General features: G+C 38.3%; 1 protein-coding gene across 1 annotated transcript; it reads left to right on the top strand.

Moving 5' to 3' along the window:
• The first annotated feature begins 2,234 nt into the window (after positions 1 to 2,234).
• Positions 2,235 to 14,006, top strand: angptl2b (angiopoietin-like 2b). The gene is made up of 5 exons (XM_086077002.1): positions 2,235 to 2,721; positions 6,771 to 7,650; positions 10,992 to 11,185; positions 11,924 to 12,194; positions 12,262 to 14,006. Exons 2-5 carry the CDS (start codon positions 6,795 to 6,797, stop codon positions 12,459 to 12,461), a joined length of 1,521 nt encoding a protein of 506 aa, XP_085933128.1. The 5' UTR covers positions 2,235 to 2,721; positions 6,771 to 6,794; the 3' UTR covers positions 12,462 to 14,006.
• Positions 14,007 to 21,306: the final 7,300 nt, after the last annotated feature.

Here is a 21,306-nt window from a genome sequence, read left to right as displayed (position 1 = left end):
ATAAAAAAAATGTCACAGTCCAATAATATATATATATATATATATATATATATATATATATGAAAACGTATATTTTTTACCTAAAAATGTCCCAAAAAATAACCAGAAAATTTCCATAAAACTGGTAAAAATGTCAGAGAAAAAAATGTTAAAGTAACCTAAAATGTCTAAAAACAAAAGAAAGGCAGACAATTACCATAAAATATTTTGGGAAATGCCCAAAAAATCTCAGAAAATCCATTTAAAAAAAAGTCAGAAAAGAAAACAAAAACAAATGTCCAAAAACAAATGAAGAAACCACGAGATTTACCATAAAATGACCGCAAAATTGTCAAAAATGTCAGCAAATTGCTAGCAGAAAAGGCAAAAAAAAAAAAAGACCAGAAAATGTCCATACAACTGTCAAAAATTTCAGCGAATTAAAAAAAACAAAACAAAAAAAGGCAGAAAAGAAAATGTTAAAATAACCTAAAATGCCAAAAAAAGAAAAGAAAGGCACAAATTTACCATAAAATATTTTGGGAAATGCCCCTAAAAAATACAGAAAATCTATTTTAAAAAAGGCAGAAAAGAAAACACAAAACAAATGTTCAAAATCAAACAAAATAATCACGAAAATTACTATAAAATGACAGCAAAATTGTCAAAAAATATCAGAAAAACGGCTAGCAGAAAAGGCAAGAAATAAAAAGTAAAAAAATTGCCATGAAAGAATCTTTGAGCAGTTTGTCACTTTTTTACTTGTGACTGCCACCTCTGGCCCAAAGCGTAACTTCAGCATCTGTGTCAGGCTCACTCATGGTGCGCATATGAGTATGTGCACGATCTTAAGTGCACGCCACATGTCCGCTACTCCGTGGGGATATGCATGACGTCACCCTCCACCACTCCCCTCTGTGGATTGCGGGTCCACACACTCTACTATAAAGGGATCATAAAAGCTGATAGGTGCAGTAAGCGTAAAACAGTCAGGGCTCTTCGTACTCATCTGGGCATTGGTGGAGCATGCATGATGTAGAAAAAGCTTTAATACTACCTTTTTAAACAGCAACATGCACAAAAACCAAGAAGAAAGGCATAAATTGGGTATAAAGGCAGAAAAATGTATGAAAGACGAACTGTGAAAAAATACATTAAAAAAAGACGAAAGGTAGAATAATTGCATAATTTTGTGTTATGGTGCAGCTTTAATTAGCTCTTGGACCCTGAGTACTTCAGGCTAACACTAACACACTGTTTCCTTCATGACAATCTTTAAATGTTTTGCGAATCCAGACACTAAATACTTGACCTAAAATGGCATTTTTTGGCAGGAAAGGTTGCTAACCTCTGGTTTAGCTACTGTTAAAATGTAGAGCAGCCATGCTTTGCTAATGTTTTCCATGTTGGCAAAGACAATGTAGTTCAGTAAAGAACGACACAGGAAATACGAGTTTATGATATTTTGGCAGCGGTGGTTGGTCAAAAGTCCCCAGTGCCGAACCAATGATAGCATTATTGGCAGCCTGGGTAGAAGCTACATAACTTTGATTGAAGATGGAACAACAACACAACACAACAGACAACATCCAAGGAAACAGCATTGAAAGCCAAGTAGCTGCTTGCAAAATGCATCAATCTTTGGCACGATTGACCACACTAATAGCGATATGTCATCTTTTCTCCACCAGCACATGGACCCAAAGTCAGTACAGCTTTGCCTCTGACGTAATGGCATCACTATCTTGTGGTATGATATCATTCAAATAGTCCTTGCCCTACTGAGATTCAAGAGCCTTCTCATATTTCACCTTCAGACCGTTAACCGGGGTGAGCAGCCTTTCACCCAGACTTGGTCCGAGTCGAACACCTGGATCTGCTTCCTCTGCTGACAGCTTCTTCCCGTCTCCTTATGTGCAGGTGCTCATTATCAGCTAATTAGCATATGATCAGTGAAACACACAACTGTTGTCCAGCACCAGAGGAACCATGCAGTCCCAGACCGAAATAGAGCCGATGAACCACAGATCAGTGGGCAGGGCAGATAGTTGGAAATTTGAGTGGACGGCATGCATGTGTGTGTGTGGGGGGGGGGGGGGGGGGGGCATGAGCAATCTCTTTTGTGCCATGGGGAGAAGGGGTGGAGTACATGCAGTAAGAATGTGGTCAATATTAGAGAAGGGGAGGGTCTAAGTTCAATGTATCTGCTTACTGAAACTCTGTTTTAAAGTTTTTAAAAGTTTTCATCAGTTGGGAGCACCGAAAAGAGAGAGAGAGCGAAGAGAGAGAGAGAGAGAGAAAGAGAGCGGCACAGCTGAGAGACAGCCTCTTAGAGCTCTGAAGCAGAAGTGATGGATTCAGCTCACCACAAAGTGACAGTCTTCTAAAGTGACAACGGCAGCGCACGACCTGCCTTGGAGTCAAAGGCTAGCTAAGTCTCTCAAGACTTTTGTATCATTTTTTTATTTTAATCGTTTCCCCCCTCGGGACACTTTCGGAAGTCAACCTTCTGGTGGGCACATGACAATCTTTTTTGATTCAATTGTAAGCTTTAAAGCACTTTTAGCTGTTCACTGCTGGAATGGACTGAGCTGACAGAGAGCGAGTAACCTGACGGGGACAAAGCGCAGGGGAACGAAGACATCTCACTTGGGATGACTTTCTATCAAGAGGAACTACATTTGGCCCAGCCACGCGAGCAAGACAACTGAGGGAGTCTCATCAATACGCTTCACTTTTCTTGTAAGCTTCAAGTCATCTATCATCATCTTTTGATAAATTAACTTTACAAAAATACTAAACTGTTTGCTTATCTGCATTGCTAAACTGTCCAGGTTTGAAACAAAGGAACAAGTTGTTTGACAATTGTAAGTTAAGTGAACTCAGAAAGTTAAGTATGTTAAGTATAGTGTCATTTATTTTGGAAAAAGATGCTATTTGACAATGTCTAACCTGTCAGTTGACCAACTGATTTGGTTGAGGGGGTTAATTTAGCGCAGGGGGATGATGGAGAGCAGGCTTTCAAAGCTAAGTGCTTCCTCACTTAAAAAAAAAATGCTCTCATTAAGTCAACGCAATTGATTAGAATGACAATAGAAGAGTGACGTAATATTACACACATGTACATGGAAATGAAATGTCTTTACATTTACTCTATTTTCCAATGAATTTCAAACCTTCTATCTAGCAGTGCAAGTACAAATTCAGGATGTCCCCCTGGAGCTCAAGAGGATATGGAGGCAGGATCTTGAATCCTGTCTTTGTTTCTGTTGCCAGGGTAGTGTTTGGATAACAGGGCTTTGAGGTAGAACTTATCAAAACAGTTCAGGAGACCCCAACTCCCAAATTAACTCAGATGAACTCAGGCACGGTATGAATGAGCAACCAGTACAATTCAACAGTGCAGGTTGATGAAGCTCATCATGCTCCAAATATGTTTGTGTTGAGTTTAACAAGCAACGGGGAAAAAGTGAGGTCACAGTTAAACTAAAGTGGTGATAATCACCTTAAACATGCCCACACTTTTTTTTAGGAAGGGGGGGCTGAACAATTACTATGTGTCATGCAGGAGGCAGACGTTACTCAGCAGAATTGATGCCAGTTTGAAAATGCAGTTTCAAAACTACTGAAAAATAAGCGCTGCTGTGTGGTTGTGTTGCGGTCATAAAGAAAGTAGGACACAAGGAATGAAACGGCAGTATGTCGTGTAGGTGTGTCACGGACGAATGATATAGAGGTCCTGCATCCACAAGGTCTAGGTCTCTCTCCATGTGTGCATGGCGACTCACTCTAATGAGGTGACTAAGAATGTGAGGAATGCCATGCTCAAGCTGAAATGAGAGGGACGAGGGTGAGAGACATCAGCCAGTCAGGGAGAAGTTGCTTTGGCTTCTAATTAATATAGTATGAGCTTTAGCAAATGGGCTGGAGTGCGGCAGCGGTCAGAGGTGCACTGACCTAACTGCTGCACAACTGCTGCACTCTCCTATTACGCTTGATTTAACATTGAGTGGAATTACCCAAGAGGAGCTGCCAATCAAAGAAGGACAGAGACTTTTTCCACTGCACTTCTGACATCCATCTTTGGATCCTTGGCTGTGTGGAAGTATATTGAAGGGGCGATTCTAGGGTTTGAGCAGTGGTTCTTAAGCTTGTTGGAGGTACCGAACCCCACCAGCTTCCTATGTACATTCATCGAACCCTTCTTTATTGAAAAATAAAAGGATTATTTTCTAATTCAAGACATAAGTAATGAGCAAATGATTTTCATTAAATCTGGCTTTCTTCACCTTGAATTAAGAAAGCGTTCTTGTATTCCCCATCTCCATGCATCTTAAGGAAGTTTTCCTTTAGTTTTGCTAGTTAGCTAGTTTTGTTAGAATTGCTCAACTTGACATTGCAAATCATGCGTTTAGGACGCTGACTTCCGTCACTCAACTCAACTATGTATTTATTGAGCACTTTAAAACAACCACCACTGTTTTCTTAAGATGGAACCCAAGGCCAGCAGATACAATGACAACAGCAGAGGCCCTAGAATTGAACCATGTGGAACACCATACGTTCCGTTATACGTGTGAATTCATATTGCACATATTTGTCCGACTACTTTCTTTTTTTGCTCGACATAGTTTGTATAATAGGATTACAATTAAAAAAAATCACATAATGTAGCATCACAGCAGCCACAAGTGACTACATTATGAGCGTATTTTAACTATTCTAGCTTCTTCTTCTTCTTTTTTTTAAAAATTATTCAGTTACCCTAAAATGTGCTAGAATTAAAGTCCTTGGTATATTGCACCTACTGACTCAGAAAACCAGTTAGCACTTTCAGAGTGGCCTTTTATTGAGGGCAGTCAAAGGCACACCTGTGCACTAATCATGGTGTAATCAGTATCTTGATATGGCACACCTGTGAGGTGGGATGGATTATCTCGGCAAAGGAGAAATGCTCACTATCACGGATTTAGACTGGTTTGTGAACAACATTTGAGAGAAATTGTGATATTGTGTATGTGGAAGAAGTTTTAGATCTTTGAGTTCATTTCATAAGAAATGGGAACAAAAACAAAAGTGTTGCGTTTATATTTTTGTTGAGTGCATAACTACTACTGACCACTCAACAGCACCTTTTTAACCTGAACTGCTTTCAGGACACTAATGAGCGGTGGGGCTTGTTAACAACAGATAGGGAGGATTAGGTTTTCTGTTGTTCCCTCTGGCAGACTGTGGATGAGTTAATAACAGGCTGCCTCAGAGGAGGCAGAAGGGACTCTCTCCGGTCCTCTGGATATTTAGCTTGACGCCTACACAGCTGGAGAAACCCACACGGCATTTCACTGAGAGAGAGCTCATGTTCCGGGGGGAGCCACCACTCAAATATAGTTTAGTCATGGAATCATTGCCGACGACAGCCTGTGTCAAAGATTCTATGTAGACAGTTAGGACCTCATTAATAAGATGTGTGATTGTACTAATTTCCACAATGATTAGATAATCAAAGATTGATAGATACAAATATCTAGAAGAATTTCATGATCAAGTCAGAATAAATCAACTATAATACCAAGATAAAATAAAACACACTATATTCAGAGTTCATTTACATTTTTTTATAGACCCAACAACTAGAGCAATCTTCTTCCTCATCACGATCTCCTCAGTCATTATTGGCTTACCTTGTAGCACCTTATAATGTCATAATTTCCTGAAAATTCAATCATGCCTGAAAATACAATAACATTTGCACTTGATCAAAAATGTATTAAAACCAAATACTGTAATAATGTCACCAATAAGGTAATAATTATTTTTACTGATAATGACGTAATATCTTACATGAGAAGTCTTTGTAGCGAAGCAGTTCTAATCAAGTGGGCGGAGCACACTTTGATAAACTCCCCGCAGAGTTGGTTTAATGCTAAATAATTCAACTCTGTCAAACAACTTCAACACTGACCTTCATTTAAATCAGAAGGACAGTGTTGAAAATAAACGTTGGCGTTTGAAATCAATTCAGAAACATTTAATCACCAAAATTGTAACACTCCAATTTTTGCTGTGAATGTACCGGTATATAAAAGTCTTAGATTAATTTTGGACTGAAAATAAAATATCTGTCAAAAAAAAAAAAACACCTGAAAATGTAATAAGTCCCCAACAATGTAATACTACATTATCTGTAAAAATGCTATTACAATATCATTCAGGATTTTTTTGTGAAATTATTGGCAAGATGATTACATTATTAGGTTTTATTACATTTTTGATTGAATTGAGTGCACCCTGTATTACATTTTCAGGAAACTCTTACAATATTGGTTGCTACATATCTTGAACATGTATGCTAGCTCCATCACGAAAGGTAATGTGTCGTGTATATATTAAACAAATAATATACTTATGTATATTAAACTACTGGTAATACATGGATATTAATGTGAAAAAAATATGTCAATAAAAACTAAATTATAGACACAGTATTGATTAATACAGGAAGATAATTGGTGGACATCCTGTTCTAATCTCAGACTCAGTCAGCAGTATGGCGGACATTGCTGAATATGTACAGTACATTTGTTAAAACGTTCCATTTAATTATAACAACTACATAGAATAAACAAAAGACACACATGAGTGGCTAATGGATAAGGAAAATTGGTAGATCTGCCAGCAGTGAAGAACACGTCATCTAATCTGCGAGGTTTAACAAAGCAAAAAAACAGTGAGGATGATCTCACTATCTGGATTGAAATCAAACTCTTCCTTTTTCTTCCTTGTTTCCTCAGGCTTGGTGAGTTGGACGCAGTCTCATGGATACCCCTTCAATGGTCCTTCTGGGGCTGCTTCTTACTTATGGGCTAGTCTGTCCAATTGAGGGGAATGTCTCAGACAGCCACGGTTTTACAGGGACCCAAGAATTTGAGAGTAGTGACGATGGTCTGGAGAGAGAATTTCTCTACGCTGGGAGAAGCAAACGTGCTCCTGCTGACCAGCCGCAGGACAAATGCTCTTACACTTTCATCGTGCCGCAGCAAAAAGTGACAGGTGCTATCTGTGTCAACTCCAAGGAGCCAGAGGCCATGCTGGAGAATCGGGTCAATAAGCAGGAGTTAGAGCTACTGAATGTGGAGCTGCAGAAACAGAAGAGGCAGATCGAGACTCTACAACAATTAGTAGAAGTCGACGGAGGCATTGTGAATGAGGTCAAGCTTCTGAGGAAAGAAAGCCGAAACATGAATTCCAGAGTTACGCAATTGTACATGCAACTCCTCCATGAGATCATCAGGAAGAGAGACAATGCCCTTGAATTAGCTCAGGTGGAGAACAGAATACTTAACCAAACATCAGAGATGCAACAACTTACCAGTCGCTACAAAGACTTGGAGCACAAGTACCAACACTTGGCCGCTTTGGCCACCAACCAGTCAACTCTTATTGCCCTGCTGGAGGAGCAGTGCCAGGGTCGACCTCCTCTCCGAAACGTCCCTGTGCCTGTGCCGCGGGCTCCGCCACCTCGACCATCACCGCCTCTTAACAAGCCTTACCAGCCACCAGTTCTTCCTCGCAAGCCATTCAGTAATGAGATACAGAATGATCAGAAGTCGCTACCGCCTCCAACTATGCCTACGATCATACACATCCCATCCTCCACTGACAAGCCCTCTGGTAAGTCACATGTATAAAATCTACAGTTTTATGAGCAGACACTTTGTTTTTTGTTTTTTTTTACAAATCCTGAAAACGCTGTCAGTTTGCAATGCTTCAAATAAGCAAATTCACTGAATAGCAATACTGAGAATCAAAGATTTTTAAGATTTTCCAAGCCAAACAGATTTTCCGATCTAACCTCCAGCTGCCACATGTAGTAGGAAAGTTCTGTGCTATTTATGCCGAAGCCTCTAGCAAGCAACGAGTGGCCACTCGTGCGCCTAAACATTGTTACACTGCAAAAAGGACTGTAGAAAAATTAGAAAAAATATATAGTAAAACAAGAAAATGATTACTTCAAATAAGCAAAATTATCTGCCAAGAGAAGAAAATTTTACTTAAATTTACCTGTAAGATTTTTTTAAAATAAGAAAAATAATACTAGGCCCATATCAACCACTGCGGTCTTGAAAATAGTATTTTCAGACTAAAAACAAGTCATGTTGATTTTTTTTCAAGCTGTAATAAATATAACTACATCTTACAATACATAAGCATTTTTCTTATGCTCGGATAACTTAGCCTGAGTGTCAAGCAGGGAGGTAACAGGTCCCATTTTCTTTGTCATGACCCAGCCAGGAAATTAACCCACAACCTTCAAGTCTGAGGGTAGGCACTCTACCACTGGACCACTGAGCTGGTACTGAAAGAAGGAAAAATGAGACGTCTGACTTGAACCGCGTTGAAGTGGAAATTATTTATTATTTCTTTTTTTCCCCTTCTTTTTTTTAATCAATTTTTGTCCGAATTTGTTCGAATCGAATTTTAAAACAAAGCAAGGGCCAATTCCCACTTTCCTCAGTGACCCTTGGGTAAATAGTGGCTCAGTACCAAAGCTTGCAAGAGTCAATTCCTATAGTATTTGTTTGTTCTGTGATTGTCTAAATTGCTCAAACTTGATATATCCTTTTCAAGAATATGTTTTTGGGGATTGAACTCCATCCATCCTCAATCAGTGAATAATTGTAATGTTTTAGAATTATAAATTCACCGTTAGTTAAAATGGTTGGACTTTTGATGAGCTATAGTAAAAAACTGTACAGGTATTACTGTTATTTCAACATGATTACACAAATATTACCACAAAAGATTGAAGTTTATATTCAGCATGTAAACAAGTAAGAGCTTTTGAAAGCAATGATTAGCTCAACCATTAATCATTTTCTTTAAGGGATTTTGTCAAGAATGGATGGTCACTCCTTATTGTAGTGCTGGATTGTGCATGTTGAAACTGGGAATAGTTAAAAATAATAATAATAATCTTGAAATTTCTCTACATATTGTAGGCTATGATGATTTGACTCTTTACTTATCACAAACGGGTAAAACCTGGCGAAAGTGAACATTATATCAGAAACATTCAACAAAGCTACACACAGATAACATTGTTGTTCCTAAGGAAAGAAAAACCCAAACATAATTATCAATGAATTTACTTGAAAGTAACATGATGTAAAACTTCACTGAAAGTTAACTGATAATTATAAAGCATTGATCAAAAAAAATGATGCTACCCTTGTTACTTAACATGTTGATCCAATCCTTACTAAGAAATGATTTATGCACGGGTCAGCAACCTTTTTGACTCTGAGAGTGACTTCTTGGGAACTGATAATTGTGATGGGCAACCAGTTTGACACATACTTCTTAAATGTGATCAAATTACTTTGAATTATTAATAATGAATGAGTCTGACATTTATATAGGTGAAGACATTTATCTATAGGTGTAGCCCAGTAAGCTGTTCCATTCCCCTCTTATATTGGATACAATCATTCATTAAATGTTGCAGATTTGACTTTTATTTATTTATTTATTTTTGCAATGTCAGTTACTCAGGGAGGTGTCCAAATCAGTTCACCAACAACTATTTATCAAATTAATTATCACTGTAATTAACTATTTTCATTATCGAGTAATTGTATTTGAGTCATTGTTTAACTAAAAATTGCCTCTCAGCAGAAACTACGATTTGATTTCTGTAGTGCTTCATGAAAGCAGACTGATTCTCTTCTTTGTTTGATCAAAATAAGACATTTGCCTTTCAGAGAGGGGCTCTGGTGACTCATGTCCGGGCGAGAGAAAACAAAGTCCAAACGTTTTTCTCATCATGGGGGTTCTTGAGCCGTGCTTTGTCTTTGTCTGATCCCTCACCTTTGACGCTACTAGGGGCGTGAAGAAATGTAGCTCCTAGGATCATCGGCACACACAAACCCCAGCACAAACAATAAGTTCACAACTCAAGGAGGAGATTAGTAGTACTACCAATTTACCAAGGTCAAATGCAAATAGTTTTATGACTTAAGCTAGCAAACTATTCAGAGTTAATATTAAAAATCGTAAAAACTGTATTTATATTTAAGTGCTTCCAAAAAGTCAACCATTAAAAAGTTAGAAATGTTTTACTGAAAAAGAGCTATGAGTAACAGAGAAAGCCAGAACGGAGCACTGAAGGAAAAAAAAAGAAAAAGGGGAAGGCGTGAGATACCGGGAGGCAATGATGTCATTTGTTCCACTTGCACCAGGCAAGAATCAAGTCATGTTTCCCCCAAAGGACTGGATTTATCGAGTATAAAAGGATAGTGTGCTGCCTTTTAACAGCGCTACAAAAATACATTCTTGAAAGTAAATTAATGGCATGTGAGATATAATGTATCGACAGATTATGTGGACAGTTTTTATGATTTAAAATCCACATACCGTCCGTTTGTGATAGAACTGCGTGATTCATTACCTCTTACGTGGCATGTTGGATTGCCACCTTTCATGCACACCTCCTTACGACCCGCTATACAGTATGTCAATGATGTATTTGAGCGCTTTATTTACGGTGCCAGATGTGCTTAAACACTTTCACACTCAATTGGGGGGAGCCTGTTGCACTATTACAGTGTGTTGTCCATGCTAAACAAATGCACAAATGAAGTGTGTGGTAATAATAAGGTCGATGCAAGAGCTGATTAAAAAAAAAAATGAAGATAATCTTCATACTAGCGTAATACAAAAGAAGAAATAAATTACTTGCTACTGTTTCATCATTCCGCTGTCAGGGTTCCCTTTGCCCTCATGCCAGTGTTTCCTTTGGCTCCACAACCAGCAACAATTTCCCTTATAAGAGGAGAAGCCAAAGTCAATTGTACTGTTAAAATGAGAAGCACGTTGTTGAGGGATGGGATTCCCTTTGTCAGAATCCCAAATCTATTTGTGGTTTCCTTGGAGATGTTGTTACAGTGAACGCGATGACAGGGCTTTCTGGACAAAATATTACCTGCTTGACATAGTGCCATGTTTCTATCCAGGTCCATTTCGAGACTGCCTGCAGGCTCTGGAAGAGGGCCACACCAACAGCGGCATGTTCTTGTTAAAACCGGAGAACGCCAACCGTCTGATGCAGGTGTGGTGTGACCAGAGACATGACCCGGGTGGCTGGACCGTAATCCAGAGGAGAGTGGACGGCTCTGTCAACTTCTTCAGGAACTGGGAGACGTACAAGGTGCCACCGCCTTACACCAAATTAAGCACAAGAGCAACTGGCGGCTTGTGTTGGATTCTGTCACTAACCAGATGTGAACAAATAATGAATGGAGAATTACTTAAAACAAAGCGCCTCATGTAGCACACATGACTCATTGATCCCATCGACATCTGCTGGCCTTTGTGAATTTTGCCTCACGTTTACTCTCACAAATCAAAATCTTACAATATCGGACCGGTGGTTGTGTAAGATTGCTAGACTTTGGAATTCCCTGAGAGGAAATCCATCTTTTTTAAGAGCAGGAAACTTTTGTTTACCGGCAAATCACAAGGTTCGAATTAAACTGTAGCAAAGGGCAGAAACACATCTTTCCAAGAGCAAATATTTTGACCTCCTGAGATCAGAAATTGCATTCATGTGCTCATCAGAACAAGCGCTGTGTGATTCAAAGCATGTGTCGGGCAGGAGAGCTTCATGAACAAAACATTAAGACACACTGGATTATGTGCCTTGCTTTGTTTTCAGTAACAAAACAACATCACGAACACTTACTCAACGCTAGTCAAACATGACTCATACGCTCCATTTACAACAATGGTCACTTTAGGTAAACAACTTCATAGAGGAGCTAAGTTCATAATTAGCTTCGGAAAACAACCTACTGCCCTGAAATATCACTTTGATGGATGAGTTGTTTAAAGTTTCCCAACAGAGAATTTCATAATAATAGTGTCTTCTTACTTGTGCACTTCACAGCAAGGGTTTGGAAATATCGATGGCGAGTACTGGCTGGGCCTGGAAAATATCTACTGGCTGACGAACCAGGGAACCTACAAGCTGCTGGTCACTCTGGAGGACTGGTCTGGCAGGAAAGTGTTTGCCGAGTACGCCAGCTTCAGAGTGGAAGCCGAGGCTGACTTCTATAAGCTACGGGTGGGCCGTTACCATGGCAACGCCGGCGACTCCCTCACCTGGCACAATGGGAAACAATTTACAACACTGGATAGAGACCATGACACATACACAGGTACAAATGATTCAATTAAGAAATCCATTTGAAAATGTGCTCGGTTAATTGCCATCAATCTCTCCAGGTAATTGTGCTCACTACCAGAAGGGAGGCTGGTGGTACAACTCTTGCGCCCATTCCAATTTGAATGGTGTGTGGTACAGAGGGGGCCACTACCGGAGCCGTTACCAAGATGGAGTCTACTGGGCAGAGTTCAGAGGAGGAGCTTATTCACTCAAGAGAGTGACCATGATGATCCGTCCAAACGCAAACACTTTTCACTAATTAAAAATACAATTTTTAAAATGCTGCATTTCCCTGCAAGAAAACGCAAAAGTTCAAAGATGTTATCCCATTTTATCGTATTGGTTTTGGTACATTGCTCAGGTACATTATTGCATAGTGCAGCATGAACTGTTTCTCTTATGTCCCCGCTTATTTTCACCCCTCTGGAGAGAAAGACTTTAAAAAAAGACATGCTGCATTTACATAATGGTCACAAACAGCTGAAAATTTAAGGTGTTAACAAGCAACGTACTGTAAAGAGTCTCCAGTTCACTTTCACAACAGAAATGTTTGTAGGGATAGACCGATAATTGATAATGTTATTTTTTGCTCCGGTTTGCGCTTTTCTCCTCCGTCTGCTCTGAGTCAATGGCTGTTGACTTCCTGCAGCATTAGCCCGCCCACAGCACCATCTGATTGGTTGCTCGTGCAGCGCTAACAGCCAATAAACAGCAATAAGCGGATAATAACGGCCAGCTTTTGGCTAACCTAGTAGCCGTTTTATCCCAGGGTTAGCGTGTAGGTGAACAGTTAGCCCACAAGCTAACAGATAGCTCGCGACTTAGCAGCTATTTGGGAGTTAGCGTGCGGGTGAATGGTTAGCCCGCGAGCTAACCATTAGCTCGCGAATTAGCGGCTATTAGGTTAGCCCGTGAGCTAACGGTTAGCTTGCGGGCGAACCTAATAGCCGTTTATTTTTTTGCGACTATTTGGGAGTTATCCCGGGGTTAGCGTGTGGGTGAATGGTTAGCCGCGAATTAGTGGCTATTTGGGAGTTGGCATTATAGTTGGTGCAAAAGCTGAAAAAAACTTTAACTTGTTGCAAATCACAAAAGCAGTTTAATAAACATGTGATTGAAGGCATTTAAGCAGTCAAGTGCTGGAGTTTTTATGATTATTTTATTATTAATTTTTTTTACACCAACTTTTTTTTTTCTTCCTGCAAATGTATATCGGCTTTAAATATCGGTTATCGGCCTCCCTGACTACCGATAATCGGTATTGGCCCTGAAAAAAGCATAGCGGTTTGTCCAGGGAACAAATCACGATTTGATTTAAAATTACATTGAAAAGGGAATCACTTCAGTTAAGTAGATTTAAAACAGAAATATATTTTCTACATACAGTATATCTAGTTGTACTATGCAGCATCAGACACAGGAAAAGGTATCCCATGACAATTTTTTTTTTAGCTTCAATTCTAAATAGAAGTGTATAATTCATCAGTGCAGTGACATTGTTTTCTACATGCGGTTGGTGTATCTGCCAAAGTCAGAATATGGTGTAAAAATATTGCAAATTTCATGTTCCCTGATGTTTGATTTTGTGACATGCAGAATGTTGTGTTTACTTTTTATTTTAATTCTTCAACTGTTTGAAACTGTTATCCATCAATTTGCTTGTATGAACCAAGCATTGTACTTACTGTATAAATTGAGAGGTTTCTTGGAAAACAATATGCGTTTGTACATAAGATATTTGTAATATAATGTAGTAAAACCATTTATGGTATGAAAAAAAATGCAATAAAATCTGTACAGATAAGCTTTGCCCTCTTCTTATTTCATTAAAAACTGCCAAGAAAATTGCTAGAATCATATGAGGAAACCAACATGAATCCACCCTATGATTATTTTTTTCAAGACATCCTGATTTTGTGTACCTAGCTTGGGAAGAAGGAAAGATTTACGAGGGGGAAGAAGTTGATGAATGTGCTGCTTGAGCTTTGCTCATCACAACGTCACGATTCTCACGGGAATGAATTTGAGTATGCTGACTATTAATGCTCCCACTCAAGGATTATTGTTTGATTGCAGAACATTTTTTGTGTGCTCTTGATGACCTCTTCATATCGCTGGTTTACAGAGTTACAATAAAATCTGAAATAATTATAATGGCAAGAGTTAATATGCAAATAAATAAATGCATAGTTAATGTTCCTAGAGTGATTGTTTACAGTCTGTGACCTAATCATAATTTATAGTAGTTTGAGGCTTTTAATGATGCTATACTGTATAAAAGAAGCTGTTTGAAATTAGAGAGTGTCCTTATAACATAAGGGGTACAAGTGTCTACAAAAAAAAAATAAAACAAGAAAAAATACTAAGCAAAGGTGTGTTTCTGCAAAAGGTGTTAATTTTTGGAATAATTTAGGAACTGACCTGAAAAGATATCAGTCACTTGCTGAATTAAAAAAATTGTTTAAAAGCAAAGTTAAAAAAAATTACTTACATCAGACATTAGCTGTTAAAATTGTATATATGCTGTAATTTCTTTGGATGTATCGTTATGAGAGTAATGAAAATTGTATATGTGAGTGTGAGGATATGATTCATAAATGCATTATGGTATATGCCTATGAATTTCATGTACATAAGGGGTAGGACTAAATTCGTTTTTAACTTCCTCCTACCCCTTTTGAACATATAAACTCTTTTCTTTCTTCCTATTCTTGTTTTCTTTTTTACTTTAATTTATATTTTAGACTTGTAATGTGTTTTCTTTATGTTTATATGTTCAATAACAAAAACATAAATCATAAATGGTGTCTTTTAATTCCCACAGTAAAACACAACCACCATTTTAAATGACAAAAATCATTACATCTTTATGATTAATTTACCTTCCCATAATTAATTGGCAGTTTTAAGAATTCCTGGCAACACAAAATCTCGCTCCATAGTATAGATTCAGCAGGCTAGAAAAATGAGTAATGAAATGTGACAGGTTTGGCCTGTTGAAGTGATGCATCTAGCAGACGCGTTCACTGTCAGCAAAACCTTCCTTCACTTTACAAAAAGTGTCAATGAGTTTTCCAAAGACAGCTAAAAAATGAAGCCATAATGACTTCACAGTGATGAACAAAAACCCCATTGTGTCATACTTGGATGCCAGACGTGAGGGTTTCCGACTGAAAACAATTGAGTATGAATTCCTGTGACTGACAACTTTACAGACGATTTGAGTTTTCTTAAGAGGAAAGTTACATGCACTATTTAAACTCATTTCTCCATATAAAACATACCATGTTGGTAAGTTATAGGGGAAGGTTGTTGCACGTTACAATTCCCTGTTGTAATATTTTACTGACAAGCGCTTCACTGGCTGCTGGAAGTGACAACGAATCTGTCATCCAAACGGTATTTGAGGCTTTTGAATGGAGACAAACAATTATAAGAGTTCTGGTCAGCAACATGACTAGTACAGAATCCAAGAACGCTCCAAATTTTCCTAGTCACCAACAGTTACTCACATCTTCAAACCAGTTTGCTTTACCCGATTTGCGGTTACTCAAGGAGAATGTTTCATCGTCTCCATAAACAGAAACAACATGTTGCGTGTCTGACGACTCACCGCCATGGAAAACCTTTAGCAAGGTTGGCTGGTGCGGACCCCATACTTCAACCAACATGGAAAACCAAGAGCTGACACAGTGCTAAGTCAGCACAAAGCCGACCACATTTCCTGAGTTGTCGAACCTGAACATTCAAACTTCACATCTGCAATTTAAGTCCGTGTCCTCGAACTGTTGTTATAAAGCCATTTTCCTTTGCCTTGTCAGATCTCTTCACATTCTTGTGTCTTGGTAAATCTTATCTTACCCACAAAAACCACAGAACAAATTGTTTTATTGAGACTTTTAAATACTCAAATTTCAGGCTAGCTACCACTGTGGACTATTTCAATTCAGCTATGCGTGAATGTTAGATTCTGTTAGAGGCAGAAAATACTTTAGGCGACAAGACTGGTTAAGGTTTCTTTGGTCCTTCCTCGGGTCTCCTGACGGCCTCACGACTCTGGCTGGATTCTGAAGTGTTCGGTTTAGGTGAACGGTATGGGATTTTTTAAATAGGTTTTAGGTGAACTAATGCATACACGCTTACACGCACGCACATGCACATACACACCCACATACAAAATAAAAAATGTATAAAAAAAATATAAATAAAAAATAAATAAAAAATAAAATAAAAAAGAGAGCAATGATGATGAACCAAATGAACTGAGCTCTCCAGGAGAGAAAAAAAAAGAAAAAAAAAGGAAAAAAAGACTGGTTAAAAGACTGTGGATGAGTGATTAGCACATTTAAGAGGTTAGGGTTAGAATCTGGGCATTTGTGCTTCCTATGTGGAGTTTATATGGTTTGTGTGGATTGTTTCTGGGTATTCTGGCTTCCTCTCAAATATCGTTTCTTAAAGTGGAAGTCAACCTTAAAGATTTCTTGACAATAATATGTTATATGTAACCTCACTTGTCTAAACATAACATTCTGATTACTATTACATTTATGGATTATTAGTTATGAAGCAAAATGCAGCCATTTTTATCCATCTCAGTTGGCGGCCATTTTGCCACTTGCTGTCAACTTAAGATGACATCACAGTTGCTCAGGGCTCAGGCAACGGCCAATCACAGCTCACCTGTTTTCTGAAGCTGCGCTGTGATTGCTTGTTACCTGAGACCTGAGCAACATTGATGTCATCTTCAGTCGACAGCAAGTGGCAAAATGGCCACCCCCTGAAATTGATAAAATGGCTGGATTTTGCTGCTTAACTTATATTCCACTAAAGCAATATTAACCAGAATGCCATATTTAGACTAGAGGGGCTACATAGAACATATTATTGTAAAAACAAATTGGGGTTGACATCCCCTTTAAATCAAAGCAAATACAACTTTATTTATATAGCACTTAACACACATAAAAATGCAACTCAACGTGCCATGCAATAAATACATCCAGAATAAAAAATATCCAAATGTTATACAACAACTTTTTTTTTTTTCCTGTATCAGCCACTCACACAGGCATGCACACACAAACATGATCTCCCGGGTGGGAAGCGAACCTGCGCCGCCTGGTACAATAACAACAAAATTAAAAAGCTAAAAGCTAAATCTATACAACAAACAATAAAGGAGCTAAAAACTAAAAGACAGTGAGATTAATGAATTAAAAGAGTCAAAGAGCCAAACTAAAAAGCTGTGTCTTGAGCCTCCTTTGAAAAACATCAACAGTCTATGCGGATCTGATGTCCTCTAGAAGGCTATTCCATAGTTGTGGACTATAATGGCTGTATGCATCCTCCCTGTGTGTTTCGGTCCTCACCCTATAGGGATAGTTAAAAAGCCGGCACAAGAGGATCTCAGGCTCCACGAGGGTTGATATGATAAAAGCAAGTCAGATAAATAAGATGGCCCAAGATGGTAAAGACATAAATCAATCCTGAAACACACGGGGAGCCAATGCAGTGATTTAAAAACTGGTGTAATGCGCTACGTCCCTGTGGTCCTCATGCAGCTGAATTTTGGAGTAATTGTAAGCTTAATTAAAGTTAATTTAATTAATTAACTTAATTAGTTAAAAATTTAACATCATTCAGGTAAATTTGATCTTGACCCAATTTGATCTTGATTGAGACAGTGCTTGATGCCAGTCTTGCGTTTGGGATGAAAACAGAGCACTCGAAATTGTCTATAGGTGTGAATGCGAGTGGGAATGGCTTCTTGCTAAATGTGTCAATCATCATACCAGAATTCTAATGATACAGTGCAAGGAAGTCAACCGCTGGGAAGATGGAACTAGTATTCCACCTGGAGCGTTCATGGCTCCTATAACCTCGAAATGAACTTAAACAAAAATTCTACATACATTTCAAAAAAGTTATAATTAATACAAAGTACATAGATGAATGGCACCACCAGACTGTTATGTTGGTTTTATTACCCTTTTTCTTCTGTGGAAGTCTTAAGGTTTGGGAATGCAGCATTTGTACATTGTTGGCAAGGCCATGGCATCATCGCCACATCAATGCTTAACCATTACAGTCATTTTCCATTGGTGAACTTACCCTTTCATATGCGAACTGAGGCTTAAGGAAATCGGTTTAAGGTTAACGCTAAGTAAGTGTGTGTGGGCTGAAGGAAATCCCAGGCATCTTTTGTCAATTGATTTGTCCCAATTAGTGTTGCCGCAGTTATTAAAGCGCAGTTAAAATGAGCGGAAGAAGCAAAAGTCAGTCTTTCAGGCTCCTGGAGGTGTTAAGTGTTTTGACGTCTACCGCACTAAAAGTGCCGAGGAAGAGGATTTTCCCTCTGTGTCTCTGCCTCATTTTCCATACTTATGAACCAGCGCCACAAGTTTCATTCTCGTAAGCTAGTGCAACGTGACAATTCAACCTTATACTATTTGTCACTGTACTGTATTTTATTGTCATTCAGCAATGACAAAAGCCCAACTTAGTTGACACAGCAATGATTTGTGTGAACATTTGTCAGAGTATTGCTTAAATGCAAGATGACATACATAATTGTAAAACACCTTAAATAGAAAAACAATAAACAATGCAACCCCAAAAACAAGTGAAAATCATATGCTGCCTTTTGTTCATAATGCATCCCTTTGCTGCTGTAAAATTATTGTGATGCATATGGGAGTTATTAAGGGTGCCTGAAATTGGAAAAACATAATAATGCGGTGAAGCGTCTCTTTGGGAGAATAGTCACTTCATTGTTTAGTGGAACTTTAGAATTCCACTTTCTTCCCATTTTCCAAAGGCTCAGCATTTGAACTGATTTCCAACTGTGGGTATGTGCAGAATTGTCTATAGCCGAACAATCTTGGATCGTTGTTTCATGCTCTGTTTGATGTTGTTCCAAAGCGTCACGCAGTCCTATACGCAGTCTTCCTGAAGGAGCTCGGGAGAAATCTCTCAAGATGGTCGAACTATATTTTCTTTAGTATAATTTTATTCTTTAGAGGATAGGGATGTATGTACTTTAATATTTCACTCAAAAAGTCACCCATGCGACCTTTAAGGGATTTTTACAATATAGTATTGGCAAAGCTTTCTTCATCTATAACTGGAGTCAACAGTAAAGATGGCGTGGACGTATCTGTCATAGATTCATGAGATAAATCATAACCGAGTCAGTCCACACTTTAATAAAATCAGTGTTGGTATTTGAAAGTATCAAAGATAATTAATAAATACATTGAAATGAAAAATAAATAAAAACTGATCTACAAAAACTTCGCTTCAAATGAGCGCTTCCCACTGGCTTAACTTAATATGCACTATAGTCCAACACATTTACAGCAGAACACCAACGGTCTCCACTCCAGACCATTTTTAGTCAATGAGTCAAAATTACAGGAAACATGGATTAGTTCCAGTACAGAACAAATAGACTCTGTTTTAATAAAGGGAAAATATGAACAAGTAGAAAACTCTTACATCAGCAAAATGATTAATTTCTTGGAATTTCACTGACAGTTCTTTTGTCTCAAACTCTTTGCACTGTGTCAAGCTACTTTATGTAGCATTGTTTGAAATTTAACTTGACAAATACCATGCATGGTTATGATTTTGCCGACTATATCCTTGTCTAAATTTTTTTTTTTTAAAGAAAGATAAAGATGCTTAGAGATATGATATTAACAGGATATTGCACCACATGTTACTAGTACAACAGGACCAAAACTGTTTATTATTATTATTAATATTATTATTATTATTATAAAGTTAATTATAATTTGCCTTTAAAAAAATACTTTAATTAGAGAACTAAAATGAAATACTGTTATTTTGGGGGATTAAATGACATTTGTATGGCTACATGTTGCTAGGCAGGGTACATAGCGCCCAGTCATACCATAGCTGTCCAATAACCCCCCACTTTCTACCATTTGTTGTTCTATAATTGTTTGCCATGTGAGGCACTTAATTTGCGTAAAAAGAAGAAGAAAAAAAGTGTGAGTGTGAGTGTGAGGGGGGGGGGGGGGATTGAAAAACAGGCACATAATGTATGCAGGAAAACGAGCATGCCCTGTTGCTGCCAACTTCAGGCATTTTTCCATTGGAACAAAAATAGCCAATGACTCCTTCATGAACAACAGAAGTAGACAAAGCAATGCCAGGCATCACATCAAAAAGATCTTTATTATTTGTAGTAAGGACTGTCAACATAGTTTGACACAATGAAATCAACTGACTCTGCAACCCATATTTAACCAACTGTTGTGACTACTAGCACTTTAAGCCATGCATGAGCCCTTACAATTCCACTAACATTCCTTTTAAATACTAGAAAATTGAATACACACAGGAATTATATATTCTTAGATTGTGCCCCCCTTTTTTTAACAACAGAAAATGTTATCTGCCTCAGTAGAAAATAACTTATATTTTTAATGTACATCATCCTTCTTTGCAAAAGGAATAGAAAAGCAAACATCACAACAAAGCAACAAAAGTCTTCCTTACTTTGACTGCCATCTGCTCCCATATTTACTTTCTTTTTCCATTCAGTTTTTATAGCCTCCACACGTGGACCCCACCTGGGCGCAGCAACTACAATGTCCCATGGCAGTGATGCAGACTGTCAGGTTAGTGTGGGTGTGTGCGTGGATGTGTGATCTTTTATTACATAGTGGGCCAACATTTCGGGATTTCACAGAGTTGTGGGGCCCACCCGTCCATCTGGGGCCATTTTGTTGGGCCCCACTAGTTTAGACCTCTTTTTGAGGGTCAAGACTTGGTTTTGGAGTTTAAGTTTGAATTGGGTTATGGTTGAGGTTAGGCTAGGCTAACCGTTAGCTTAGCTTACATTGTAGTATCTAACGCTTGTCATTTTTATTTTGGTGAATGATTTAAGAGACACGTTAGCTTCTATAAATACCTAACACAACCAGTTGCTCCTCTATTTATGTCCAGCAACAGCATGAGCTTCAAGTCGCTTTCTCATTGGCTGTTGTTCTATTTAAAGTCACAATCACAGTGCACATAGTCCTGCCATCCACAAACATAACGATTTGCAATAGTACTATTGACGTTTAACATTT

The sequence above is a fragment of the Leptonotus elevatus genome, chromosome 5 (genome assembly GCF_054856555.1).
Source record: "Leptonotus elevatus isolate MCC_2025b chromosome 5, RoL_Lele_1.0, whole genome shotgun sequence".
In the NCBI taxonomy this organism is placed as follows: domain Eukaryota; kingdom Metazoa; phylum Chordata; class Actinopteri; order Syngnathiformes; family Syngnathidae; genus Leptonotus; species Leptonotus elevatus.
Note: the sequence above shows the minus strand (reverse complement) of the source record. Positions and strands in the feature narration are given on the sequence as shown.